The 14,080-nt window shown below is 43.2% G+C and overlaps 1 protein-coding gene across 2 annotated transcripts in view; it reads left to right on the top strand.

Moving 5' to 3' along the window:
- Positions 1–56: 56 nt before the first annotated feature.
- The window catches only part of LOC143518605 (carboxyl-terminal PDZ ligand of neuronal nitric oxide synthase protein), a 52,567-nt gene continuing 38,543 nt past the window's right edge, over positions 57–14,080 (top strand). Inside the window, exons 1-2 of one of the 2 annotated variants that reach the window (XM_077011195.1) lie at positions 57–191; positions 1,403–1,474. In XM_077011195.1, coding sequence (XP_076867310.1) covers positions 87–191; positions 1,403–1,474 — 177 coding nt within the window. In that variant the 5' untranslated portion in view covers positions 57–86. Of the gene's footprint in view, positions 192–234; positions 345–1,402; positions 1,475–14,080 lie in introns of those variants that run through there. The other variant, XM_077011196.1, reaches the window with a different exon arrangement.

Below are 14,080 nucleotides of genomic sequence, written 5' to 3' on the forward strand. Positions count from 1 at the left end.
GGTTCCGTGGATCCCCGCACGCTGCCTTGAGCGGCTCAGATTCGGACAGATTTCTTTACTGGGGGACAGAAAGGTCCATTTGGACCATGCCCGGCCGGAATAAGTACAACCTGGTGGACGATGTGGCGGACTCGAGAGTGCCACTTCACAACGAAGAGGCGTTTCAGCATGGAATACATTTCCAAGCCAAGGTGAAGCAGTCGTGCATAGCCTACAAACGTATGAGCTCACCTGTCTTCGTCCGGCGGTCCCGGGGGATTTATTCTGCTCACGGTTCTTTGGACGGGCCACCGTTTCTAACCCGGCTATGACGTCACAGCCCGGGCAAACGGGCTGCAGAGTTGGTCGGTTCTTCCACGCGCGCGCTGCACACGTATTAGTTAAAGGGTTTTAATTCCCCATCACCATGCTTTATTTGTGGGGGTTGAGAGAATCGCTTTCAAGCTTCTGGGACGATTTATTTGCGTTTAATTACTTGGATAAGGCGTTAAGAACTGGTTAGATAGTTGGCTAGATTATAGCCTACAGGACACGTGAAATACGACGTCCAACATTTACGCGTGGAACGTCCGTGGGTTTAATAGCAACCGGTCAAACTTGTGTGTAAGTTCAAACATGTGTAAAGTTGTTAGAAGTCAGATGTAAGCAGCACGCCGTTTATGCAGGTATACATGTAGAGTTTATCCTGCAATGGGAATATTTATGATGCATTTCCTGCTGCAGTGCTGATCCATAATCAATGCCTCCTTCTGAGGGATAAGAGAAAAATGATATTAGTAATAAAATATCTAGGAAACGATGAATGCCTCTTTTATTGTGGATATTGACCAGATTTGAATGTTAACAGGAAGACGTTAACTGTCCAAGTGCTGCTTCAGCACAAAACCTAAAAAAATCAAATTTCACTTAATGGTTAACTTAATTTGTTTTTTGTCACTTGACATTATGAGAGATACCTCACATGTAGTATATAAGCTAGCCTATCACGCACAGGTTTGCACAGGTTTGCACAGGTTTGCACAGGTTTGCACAGGGCAGAGGTTCAGGGCATGATTTTGGTAGGGGGGGACATGGGGACCACAGACTCCTGAGGTGAAGCACTGACTGCTGACTGTGCAAGTTTGCCTTCAGCTAAGGTAGAAATGTAAGTTCTGTGCTGTTCTGAGATCAGTTTTGCAGTGCTTTGCATGTCGGTTAATGACGAAAGCCGACAGGCTTTATGGAGAAGGAGCCGTTGCCAGGTGTGTTTGAAACAGTACCTTCTCAACAAAGTGTTCTTGTAATTGTGATCAGTCTCTAGCATTGCTTGAGTCGGCTCTTTGAAAGCCACGTGTAGCACACGTGAAGAGAGAAACTGCTTATCTGCGTGTGACTAATTGACGTTCCTGGTTTTGTGTTGCAGTATATTGGTAGTCTGGATGTCCCAAGACCCAACAGTCGCATGGAGATTGTGGCAGCCATGAGGAGAATCAGAGTGAGTTTGGGCCCTCTGGGTCTGTGTGTTAGATTGGGTCTGTATGTTCAAGTCAGCGAGAGGTCTGTGTCACACGTGCTTCCCTGAGTACACACGGAATAATGTGTGTGTACCATGGTCTCTGCAACGCTGGCATAATGCCAATAAACTACATACAGCATAGTGATGCATTTAAGAAGGACTGCAACACGATCTGTCTCTCTCTATCACACACACACGCAACACACACACACACACGCAACACACACACACACACACACACACGCATTCTCAAATCATATGAAAGAAATGAGAAATGAAAGATCATTTTATGTGGAAACAAAACTGTATCATTTTCCATCTGTTGTTTTGATTATGTAGTAGGGTTTGTGTGTGTGTGTGTATGTGTGTGTGTGTTTGTTTATGTTCTGTCAGTCTCATCACTCTCGATAACTCCCCATATCTTGGTCCGTTATAATTAGCTTGGATTTGCCACTTGATTGCATGGAGCAGGAGGTGACAGTGGGTTTCTTCTTAAATCCTGACAAGATGGCAGGAGGTTTGAGAACTTCACTGTAGGACCTGTGATCACAAACGCCAAAACCAGCAGACTGCACTGCTGGGTACAGCCATCGTAGCACCATCTCCTGCATGGTCATAACTTCATCATCATCTGGTACCTGTGTGAGAAACAGAACGGCACAGATGTCCAGCTGAGGTGCAGCTGGAGGAAGAAGCCCGATCTGTTTCTATAACAACCTCACTGTCACGGCTAACAGGCAAATAATCAGAGGTTTTTCATTTCTTTCCTGAAGTGAAACCTGTGTTTAAGTTTCACATCCAGTTTAACACATTGGGTTTATAGTTTTTGTGTATATCGATTTTTGCTGATTATTCATCAGGTGGAGGGAGTGAGTCTATAGTACAGTGGTGTTATTTGTGACGAAGACAAACGTTTGTGACTCTTCACATAGGATGCTACATTATTTATGAAATGTGTGATGACTTCACAAGAAAACACTTGAGCGTTTCCTCACAGGACGGCAGTTTTTTGATGGTGGAAACATTAGTCGTTGGGAGCGTGTATTTGGTCGTGTGCTTGTCTCCCATGGCTACGCTGTGCTTGCAGTGCTGGAGTGATCTGTCAGATATAACGATATGTGATGAATCCAGTTGCCATGGGGTAGAACTCACATGTAAGCCCAGATGTCTGTTCAGCTAGAGGCTACGTGGCGTTTCCTGTATTGTGGGCAGGTGCGGTGTTCACTGATAACATTTGCTTGAGGGTTGGTCCTTGGAATAGTGGAGGTTTTAGAGACTCGAACCTAAAGAAAGGTAACAAGTACGTTTGAGAAGTTTTGTTAAAATGTAGAAAATGTCTCTGATATGAAGGGGCAAAGGTGAAGTTTGTGTGGGTGTTTGTTTGTGTGTGTGTGTGTGTGTGTGTGTGTGTGTGTGTGTGTGTGTGTGTGTGTGTGTGTGTGTGTGTGTGTGTGTGTGTGTGTGTGTGAGAGAGAGATCTCTCTTTATTCTCTCATCTTTGCCAACTGTCCATCAAAAGATGAAGGAGAATGTGGCATTGTTCCTTAGGAGGTAAAACCTGTGGTAATGAAGATCTTGCATTATGTGTACTGTGTGTTGAAAAGTATTGTTTTCAAGTGATCTATGAACACTTTTGTCTGTTCAGTTCAACTCCTACTTACTCATAAAACATAAGAGTTATTTTTATTCGTTTTTAAATTCTGTCAAATAACCTCTACACAAGTAAAAAAAAATTACCTGTAAGAACAGAACAAAAATAGCTCAAATCAGGGAATCAGAAGTACTGAGAGTCTTCCGAGGTGATCCCTAGATTATTAATCATCCACCTGTTTTTTTTTTAGCTGGTTTAATTAGAGCCTGCTGTCATAGCAGAAATAATGATGCTTCCTTGCGAGTGGAGTCTGGTTTGTCATATGAGCAACATGACTGCAACAATAACAAACACTGCGGTGTCCCCTCTCTCTCTCTCTCTCTCTCTCTCTCTCTCTCTCTCTCTCTCTCTCTCTCTCTCTCTCTCTCTCTCTCTCTCTCTCTCACTCTGCGCCCCTGTTGTATATCTCATTCTTCCCACATTTTTGTTCTGATCCTGTTTCTCACCCCACTAACCCTCATTCGTTATCCTGTCATCTTGTGCCTCACAGGAGATTAATGGAGGTAATAACTGAGTTCCTCCATCTCTTTAGAGTGGTTCTCTTCACCACCTCTCTGAAGAGGGCTCTGACTGCTGAACTTCTGTGTCTCAGCCATTCAATATGGCTTCTTAATTTAGCATATTAATGGCTAAAATAACTGCAAATGACAAAAATATAGGAGAATGTGTCTGGATTTGGGCTCCAGACACACGGTGGTTTCTGCTGCTATCGGCTGTAATTTGGAGGGATGGACCTCTTGATGAGGCGATGTCTGGAGGGAATGTGCAGTGTCATCGTGGCATTTGTATGTGTGCAACACAGTAAACCAGTGTTTAGAAATACTGGGCTAGAAATACTGTGGTTGTTAGCATGGGTTGGTGCAATCGTGGTGTTAAGGTGCCCCTTGAGATTTGGCATGCTGCCGTGTGTTTTGTAACAGTAATCGTGGTAGTCGATTGTATGCATTTTTTTCTTTGTAATACTCTAGACTAGAGCAAGCTGCGTGTGTGTGTGCGTGTATGTGTGTGTGTGTGTGCATGCTTGTGTGTGTGCACGTGTGTGCAATCTTGTGTGTGTGTCTGTGTGTGCGCATGTGTGTGTGTGTGTGTGTGTGTGTGTGTGTGTGTGTGTATGTGTGTGTGTGCGCACATGTTTATACATACTTGGACGAAAGAGAAAGTAAATAATTAGGAGATGTGAGATTGTTGGAATGAGTAAGTACATTTTCAATGGAGATGAATCAGTTCAGAGGTGAAATGTCGTGGAGATACAGGGGTCTGGACTTCCTGCATTTGTGGTCTGTAGTGTTGAACAGTGTTCAGTCTGGTTCCCAGTCTGGTCTTACACCAGCAGCACATTCATGCCAAAGTACCTTAACGTGTACACCCTGATGCAGGAGTGTGAAACCCCTGAAAGAGAGAAGCAACAACGCCAAGAAGCTTTGTTCATAGAGAACTTTTTCATGGGGGTTTTATAACATTTATTTATATATGTGCTTTTTACAGCAGGCTTTATCAGAAAGCAGATTTACAAATGTCTGGGCCCAAGCTCCCCGGAAGCGTGATAAAGGCAGTGAGGACAAACTCCCTGAGAGTATGAGGAAGAAACCTTCAGAAGAACCAAGACTCAACGGGGGGACCTGTCCTCCTCTGGGTGATGTCAGATAGTACAAGAAGAACAGACATTGTCAATAAAAAGGGAAAGAAATACAAAAAATACAGAAATGCAGAAATATAGAGAGGTACAAAAGGATGAAAGCAGAGAAAGCAGTAGGGATGTTTTAGCATTAGCAGAGAAAGCAGTAGGGATGTGTTAGCATTAGCAGTTGAATGTCAGAACGATTATTTCAGAGAAAAATAACAATCATATTGCTGACAGGATATGGGTTGCTCTGATGGCATTGTTAACATGTAATGTGAAAATCTAATGCAAATAACAAAATAGAATAATTGATATAATTAAGGATAATGGAAATGGAATAAATGAATTTTAAAAGTACACATGAAGCGTTTGTGAGTGAAAGCTAAAGCTAATCCTTAAGGTCTGCTGAGACCATACAGTGCTTTGTGTGAGGAAAGCTTGTATTTAACTTGGTAGGACTTGGTAGGCGACAGTCAGCCAGGGGAACTGGGTAATGGTAGAATGTGTTATTCAGAGTCCTTGCAGATGATGAGGGAAAGGGTGGCGTCTAATTGGTCCTGAAAGTAGTTTCAGCATCTCTCAGACTGAGCTGAGACAGATCACAGCCGGCCATTGTTACGGAACTGAAGTAAGCAGCAATTAAAATTAAAATAAGAAGAGTAAACGAGAAAAATTTTAGTTTTGTCAATATTTAGCTTAAACGCATCTGATTAATGTTAGTATCAGAGATACAAACGTATATCTCACTGTTTTCTGCATAGCCATGTAAGTTAAGACCCTGTCAGTGAATTATCTGACTGAGGGGGAGAGGATATATGTGATGAGCAGAGCTTAGAACCTTGAGTGAAAGAATAGGAAAAGGTGTGTAATTCAATAGATCAAGTGGATCATGGCCTGATGGGATTGGTGAGGGTGAGATCAGGGGGTTGATCCTGGACCATGTTCTTAACAATCAGAAGATCTTAACCGTGATGGTAAATCACAGTCTACCACAATTACACACAAGGTTTTTCATGGCAAGGTTTAACTACAAGACTACAGCCTGATGGAACAACCCAGCATAGAGCATTTTCATTTAATTTCTTTTATTACTTAAGTCTCCTTTAGGGGCAATTCATTTGTGAAGACTGCTGGCCTAAAATCATTCAATGTGGTGGGGATGATTAATTTTTGGAACTGAAACGACTGTTGCTTGCTTCCATAATTGCTTCCAAGGGCATGGATTAAAGTCTCAGTTCACTATAAAACATTTAAATATGCAAATTATTATTTGGTCCAAATAGTTTTTTCAGTAACTGCATGTTGTAAACACATTTCATTATGTATGATCAAACAACAGGTGTGATCACCATCTGGATCACAGTGTTTTAACAACCCCCTCCTCTTTCACCATTTCTATTATTACACAGAAACGGTGATCGTGTGTTAATACACTCATGCTGCGTCCTGCACTGCTCACCAACAAAATATACCACTTAAGCACCATTCACGGCTTTAAGCACCATTTATGGCTTTCAAATCCGTCATCGCGGGTATTTTTTATATCACGTTTGTCTAGGATGTGTGATCGTATTAGATTTCTCTTTAAACAAGACGGGAGCAGAAAGGGGAAGAGGGGGATGAGCGGAGAGTGAGGAGATGGAGATCAGAGCGGAGGAGGGCGGCTCGGTGAAAGGAAGAAGAGCCCCATTGTTGTGGACAGACTGGGAACAGATGTAGAGCGGCGGCTTGTGTAGACCAGTGCCCGCCGCCTCCACCTCTACTCCACCCGTCCTCCGTCCACCCCGGCCTCCAGACACCCATCGGCATGCGAGGGCCCTCCGACACCCGCCTCTGGTTCTGGCGTGCGGCCGCACGGGTCGATCACGTGTTTGGTCCTGGGGCCCTGCTTGTGCCATGTTCCAGCGACCAGCCAACACCAGGCACGCGAGGGCACAGAGGTCTCTGGAGTTCAAGATGGGACGTTTGGAACATGAATGCTCCCTCCCTCCAGCAGCACTGGGGACGGCGCTCCCGCCCTGATCCGGCCCTTCTTTACGACGAGTTCTCCAGGGAGCTGCTGGATCTATTATCTGTATTGTCAGGCTGCTTTCAGATGGGTGACCTTTGCTCTCAGTGCCTTGATCAGAATGGGGGCATTACTACCTCTATGTGCAGTGCTTTTCATTATCAAGGGGTTTTAAGGGATGTGCAGTTTTATAGCCTTTACAGTTCACATCAGGAAAGTGCAGAGACACTCTTGACTGTCCCCATCCACACAGGTCCAAGAGGTCTGCTAAGTGGACATGGGTGTCTTTTACATTTCAGACAACCTTACAGCCATCGTTTTGCTCCAGTCTGCAGATGTCACAGCTGAGGCTCTCGGTCTGCAACACTGTTTATTTTCAGGCAAATGTATTTGTTTATTAGCACTCATAAGTGCTGACTGCTTTGTCTACAGGAGTGGAGGGAAAGGCTTCTGACACACGTATTCATACACATGCAAAAATGTCTCTCTCTCTAACATTACTACCACATTTCTACAAAAACTTCAACAAATTAATTGGAAATGTGTGCGTACGTGCTTTTCACGTGTTTAATGGCCCAGGCAAACCACTCAGTCTCTGGCTGCCATGGTAATTTGGCACCACAGGGCTCCTCCCTCTTCTTTGCCGAACCCCTCCCCCTTCACTCTTTCTTTCACATCCTGGGGTCACTTCAGACTAAGTAGTGACATGAGGCCCATTGCCTCATATCACCATAGCAACTCCCATCGCTGTCAAAACATGCTCCACAAGTGTGTGTGTGTGTGTGTGTGTGTGTGTGTGTGTGTGTGTGTGTGTGTGTGTTTGCTTGCACTGGGTGGTTCCGGGGCTATGAGTGTACATGTGAGCAGGAATAGCTAAACAAAAAGGTGCTTAGGAGGGTGAAGTTCACTTGAATAGGCTTGGAATACACAAACACCTACAGTAGGGCTTGGCATACTCCAACTCTCATTTTATTGTGGTTTAGTTTGTTTTAGAATCGATTAATCTGCGTTGGTGGAGAGGGCAGAGCTAAACCCGACATGGAAACATGGTACTCTATGTAGCATTATGAACACTCTAAGCATCATAATGAATCAGGCATCATCATAAACACTATTAAGCATCATTTAGAACTCTCTAAAGCAACATTGAACACTGCATTATGAACACACTGGGCATCATTATGAACACTGAGCATCATTATGAACACATTAGACATCATTATGAACACACTAGTCATCATTATGAACACACTAGCCATCATTATGAACACACTAGACATCATTATGAACACTGAGCATTATTATGAACACGCTAGGCATCATTATGAACACACTAGACATCATTATGAACACACTAGGCATTATTATAAACACTGAGCATCATTATGAACACACTAGTCATAATTATGAACACACTAGTCATCATTATGAACACACTGGTCATCATTATGAGCACACTAGTCATCATTATGTACACACTAGTCATCGTTATGAACACACTAGTCATCATTATGAGCACACTAGCCATCATTATGTACACACTAGTCATCATTATGAACACACTAGTCATCATTATGAACACACTAGACATCATTATGAACACACTAGTCATCATTATGAACACACTAGTCATCATTATGAGCACACTAGTCATCATTATGAACACACTAGTCATCATTATGAACTCTGAGCATTATTATGAACACGCTAGGCATCATTATGAACACACTAGACATCATTATGAACACACTAGGCATTATTATAAACACTGAGCATCATTATGAACACACTAGTCATCATTATGAACACACTAGTCATCATTATGAGCACACTAGTCATCATTATGTACACACTAGTCATCGTTATGAACACACTAGTCATCATTATGAGCACACTAGCCATCATTATGTACACACTAGTCATCGTTATGAACACACTAGTCATCATTATGAACACACTAGACATCATTATGAACACACTAGGCATTATTATAAACACTGAGCATCATTATGAACACACTAGTCATCATTATGAACACACTAGTCATCATTATGAGCACACTAGTCATCATTATGAACACACTAGTCATCATTATGAACACACTAGCCATCATTATGAACACTGAGCATTATTATGAACACGCTAGGCATCATTATGAACACACTAGACATCATTATGAACACACTAGGCATTATTATAAACACTGAGCATCATTATGAACACACTAGTCATCATTATGAACACACTAGTCATCATTATGAACACACTAGTCATTATGAGCACACTAGTCATCATTATGTACACACTAGTCATCGTTATGAACACACTAGTCATCATTATGAGCACACTAGCCATCATTATGTACACACTAGTCATCATTATGAACACACTAGACATCATTATGAACACACTAGGCATTATTATAAACACTGAGCATCATTATGAACACACTAGTCATCATTATGAACACACTAGTCATCATTATGAGCACACTAGTCATCATTATGAACACACTAGTCATCATTATGTACACAGTTCCCAGCTGTCCCTTTGCCTCCAGGCCAGTGTGCAATGTCTCTTCATCCATACATCTCCTGACCTTGTCCATTTGTGGTTGCATGGTTCACGTGAACATTCAGAGTGATGTTGTTGACATACACACACACCGTTTTCATGTGTTGTCATAACTCTGAGACTGAACAAGCAAACACATATTAATTCGACATACTGCTGGAGAACTGTTCCTCTTGTTTGTTCCTCTTGGCAGTGTTTGCCGAGAATTCCTTTGAGGCTCTTATACCTGTTTACTCTTCCTGTGTAGTGACCTCTGGTTTCACTCTGCTGTGGGCTTTGCTGTCAGAGCCACAGTCGCTCACATCCCCCTCAAAGTAGTTCATCCTTTTGGCCTTTGTTCAGTAAACATTTCCTCAGTTGAATCACTCCAGCTCATTTGAATAGGGGGAATGTGACAAGCTGAGGAAGTGAGGAAAACGACAACACAACCCATGTTTCCATACATGATTCTCACGCTTTTTTAACAGCTCACGTGAAACGTGTCATGGAAATTTCTACTTGAATGACAGAATCAAACGTCTTCCCTCACTGCCTCCAACAACCAAGCTTTGTACCAACAATGTCTCAGAACACTTACGTGCCAGATTCTGATTGGCTGATGTTGAATTGTCTCTTACCTCTCCATAGAAATAATCTTATAATTGATACCACAAAATTGTGATAGTTATTTTAGGCTTGGGTGTAGCTGCTTGGCTATGGAAGCACCGTTAGATGGAGGTCCCCACACACAACTGTCACGCTGATGTTGCTTTGAGCGCCATTTTGGAACTGCGTAGTGGAGTGCAGCAGCAGAGGACAGGTGACGTTTACCTGCTAGACCCTGTAACACTCAGGAGTCCTGACACTTCCATTTCACAATAATAGCACGTATTGACTTATTGATCTGGTTGGGAAAACATTTCATAAACTTGTGGGAAAGTTAGCATTGTATGATGCATTTAAATGGCAAATTTAAAGTCACAGAACTTTTCTGTACAGACCATTCAACTGCCAGTGCTTGTGCAGTTCATGTGCTGCTATTTTTTTGCTTATTTTACCCACATTAGCCTTGTTTTGTTCTTTGTCTTACTGCTCTGTAGAAGGGCGTGCTCTTATTTTGCTCTTTGCCTTACTGCTCTGTAGAAGGGCGTGCTCTTATTTTGCTCTTTGCCTTACTGCTCTGTAGAAGGGCGTACTCTTATTTTGCTCTTTGCCTTACCGCTTTCAGCTTAACCTCATGCCTCATCTCTAATACCTGCTACGTCACATTTATCTTGTGTGATCTACGAGCAGCAGATCTTCTGGCCTGAAATTAAAGAATCTCTTCCAAGCAAACGTTTCCTAATTAATATCGGCACTATCAGCCAAACGTGTCCCATTTTTATGTGAATGAAAACAAGAGCAGGAGGGTTTTTGATGCCCTTCAGTTCATTCTGCTCTTAAGCCTCAGATCAGGCAGCCTGTGTTTAAGCTGCAAGCAATTTCAAGTAGGAACACATCAACATAATACAGGAATGTGGTCATTATTGCTCAGGTTTAAAATGGACAATTCTCTTTCTTTCTCACTCACATTCTGACACACACACACACACACACACACACACAGACACACACCGTCTACCCGCAAGCAACCATCCTTCTCATCTACTGATCTTAAGGGCCTCTAAATCCGATTGAGTGCACACTGATGTAAGCCTGCTAATCCTTTGTGAGGGTAAACACTGACGTTACATTAATGACAACGAACCAGCTGCACAGTCACCGTAGTGTGAATGTGACTTCGTAGCATTGAAACTGCAGTGAGGAGTGGAGAGGCCAGCTATAGGCTGTGCTACCAATGTGAAAGACGTTACACCATTCTCTATTCTTTCTGGTGTTTAACATGAAAGTCAAAAAATGATTCTACTGTATATTTAATCCAAAAAAGCTTAGGGGATTGTGATCTGTGTAGATTCTAAGAGATAAAGGCCCAGGGCTTCTGTTCCTGTGCAAACATGATGTTTATTAATCCTCCAAGTAAAAGACATTGGATGCTTAATTCCATAGTAATCTTCCTGCAGCTGCACTGTCTCCACTATCTCTTACCGCTTCAACCTCCAACCTAAAACTCTGCTCCATCTCTTACCGCTTCAACCTCCAACCTAAAACTCTGCTCCATCTCTTACCGCTTCAACCTCCAACCTAAAACTCTGCTCCATCTCTTACCGCTTCAACCTCTAACCTAAAACTCTGCTCCATCTCTTACCGCTTCAACCTCCAACCTAAAACTCTGCTCCATCTCTTACCGCTTCAACCTCCAACCTAAAACTCTGCTCCATCTCTTACCGCTTCAACCTCCAACCTAAAACTCTGCTCCATCTCTTACCGCTTCAACCTCCAACCTAAAACTCTGCTCCATCTCTTACCGCTTCAACCTCCAACCTAAAACTCTGCTCCATCTCTTACCGCTTCAACCTCTAACCTAAAACTCTGCTCCATCTCTTACCGCTTCAACCTCCAACCTAAAACTCTGCTCCATCTCTTACCGCTTCAACCTCCAACCTAAAACTCTGCTCCATCTCTTACCGCTTCAACCTCCAACCTAAAACTCTGCTCCATCTCTTACCGCTTCAACCTCTAACCTAAAACTCTACTCCATCTCTTACCGCTTCAACCTCCAACCTAAAACTCTGCTCCATCTCTTACCGCTTCAACCTCTAACCTAAAACTCTACTCCATCTCTTACCGCTTCAACCTCCAACCTAAAACTCTACTCCATCTCTTACCGCTTCAACCTCCAACCTAAAACTCTGCTCCATCTCTTACCGCTTCAACCTCCAACCTAAAACTCTGCTCCATCTCTTACCGCTTCAACCTCCAACCTAAAACTCTACTCCATCTCTTACCGTTCAACCTCCAACCTAAAACTCTACTCCATCCCTTACCGCTTCAACCTCCAACCTAAAACTCTGCTCCATCTCTTACCGCTTCAACCTCCAACCTAAAGCTCTACTCCAGGGGTGCCCACAGTTTTCAGCTTGCGAGCTACTTATAAGATGACCAAGTCAGAAAGATCTACCGGGGTGGCGGCGAACGTAATTTGTTGAGCGGGGGGTGGGGGGGGGGGGGGGGGTGGCGAACGTAATTTGTTGAGCGGGGGTGGGGGGGGTGGGGGGGGGGGGTGGCGAACGTAATTTGTTGAGTGGATTGCAAATTGGCTACCGTGGATGTCAGTCAAAATACAACTGTCAGTGCAAATGTGCGATTCATCTACTACTATTTTATGTGACGCGATCTACGCACATTCCTTCGCAATCGACCGACACTTCCTTCGCGATCGACCGGTCGACGTAATGAGCACCCCTGCTCTACTCCATCTCTTACCGCTTCAACCTCCAACCTAAAACTCTACTCCATCTCTTACCGTTCAACCTCCAACCTAAAACTCTACTCCATCCCTTACCGCTTCAACCATAAGCCCCTCTCAACCTCCTGATTCAACACCCAACCTAAAAGGCCTGGAAAAGTCAGGAGCAGCAAGTTCTGAAGTTTTGATTCATTAACAAACAGTTAACACGTGATTAACAGATAGCATCGGGTCCCCTCATGTAAGAGACCCCTCATGGAATAATGCTCAATTACAATGGGGGAACCTTTCCGTCTGAAGCTTGGGTAGCTCAGTATATTTACAGAAAATGTAAACTCACCACTTTAGTTTAAACTAGACAAATTCGTAAAGGTCACTGGGATCATGCTGTTCCCTTAATCTACTGGCAAGCCAGTGTGTCCAGACCACTCAGTTCCTTGAATCAAATTTTTTACGCCAGTATTTTAGTCAAGCTGAACTGTCTGCATTATAAATTTTAGTTTTGGCATTGGTACAGTCTTAATTTGTTTAAAAAATCTATAGCCACTGGCTGTTTCAGTGTGACATTATAATTAATAATTAATAATGAAAGGTTTATGAGCACTCGTAGCAGTCTGACACTGAAGTATAAATCAGCCGTTAAATGTTGTTTATTTTGAGGTCGTAGAATCACCCAAGCGAACCTCAAATCCAGGTTCCTGTGGGTTAAAGGCAATAGATCTGCAAGCACAGTGTTTACAGATAACTATGGGAATACAGAGCTTTTACTGTGCAGGTACACACACAGAGAACACAGAAACACAGTCAACACAAATGTGCACAGAGAACCAGAAGCACAGTCCACTCACACACTCAACACTCAAACCATGTCGGAGGGCAAAGGTCAGTACTTGCACTTGCTGTGTACCTCAGCGAGGTTGTGTGTGTGTCGGTCAGCCTCGTCCTGATTTAACCCTCCGCATTCTTGTGAAGAGAACGTGTGTGCTTGTGTACATTAAGCATGTGTACATGGCCTTGATTGTGCTGTTCGATCTACTAGTGAGACGCTTGAAATACAACAGTCACTTGATTTGATGTAGAGCCCATCTAGGTTACATTTTAGAACTGCATGTGTTGTTCTGTAACTCATTTGGTATTTCATTGTAAAGATTTCTCCTCGGCTTTTACAGCACACATTACACTGTGGATGGTCTATATATAAAAATCCATATAAAAGTATGGCCTTGGCTCAGGCGTGGCCACCATGTATTTTCCTTTTTCTTCCCTTTATGAGGAGATAAGTCCCTTCCTCGTCTGTTTTTAAAGGCTGATGTTAGCTGGGCTTTGTGACTATCTGATCTGGTAATTAGCTCCTGGGTTGACTGCAGTGCATCTTTTGGACAGCGTCTGGGATTTGAAGCCGCAGC

This window comes from Brachyhypopomus gauderio, chromosome 7, assembly GCF_052324685.1.
Source record: "Brachyhypopomus gauderio isolate BG-103 chromosome 7, BGAUD_0.2, whole genome shotgun sequence".
NCBI lineage: Eukaryota > Metazoa > Chordata > Actinopteri > Gymnotiformes > Hypopomidae > Brachyhypopomus > Brachyhypopomus gauderio.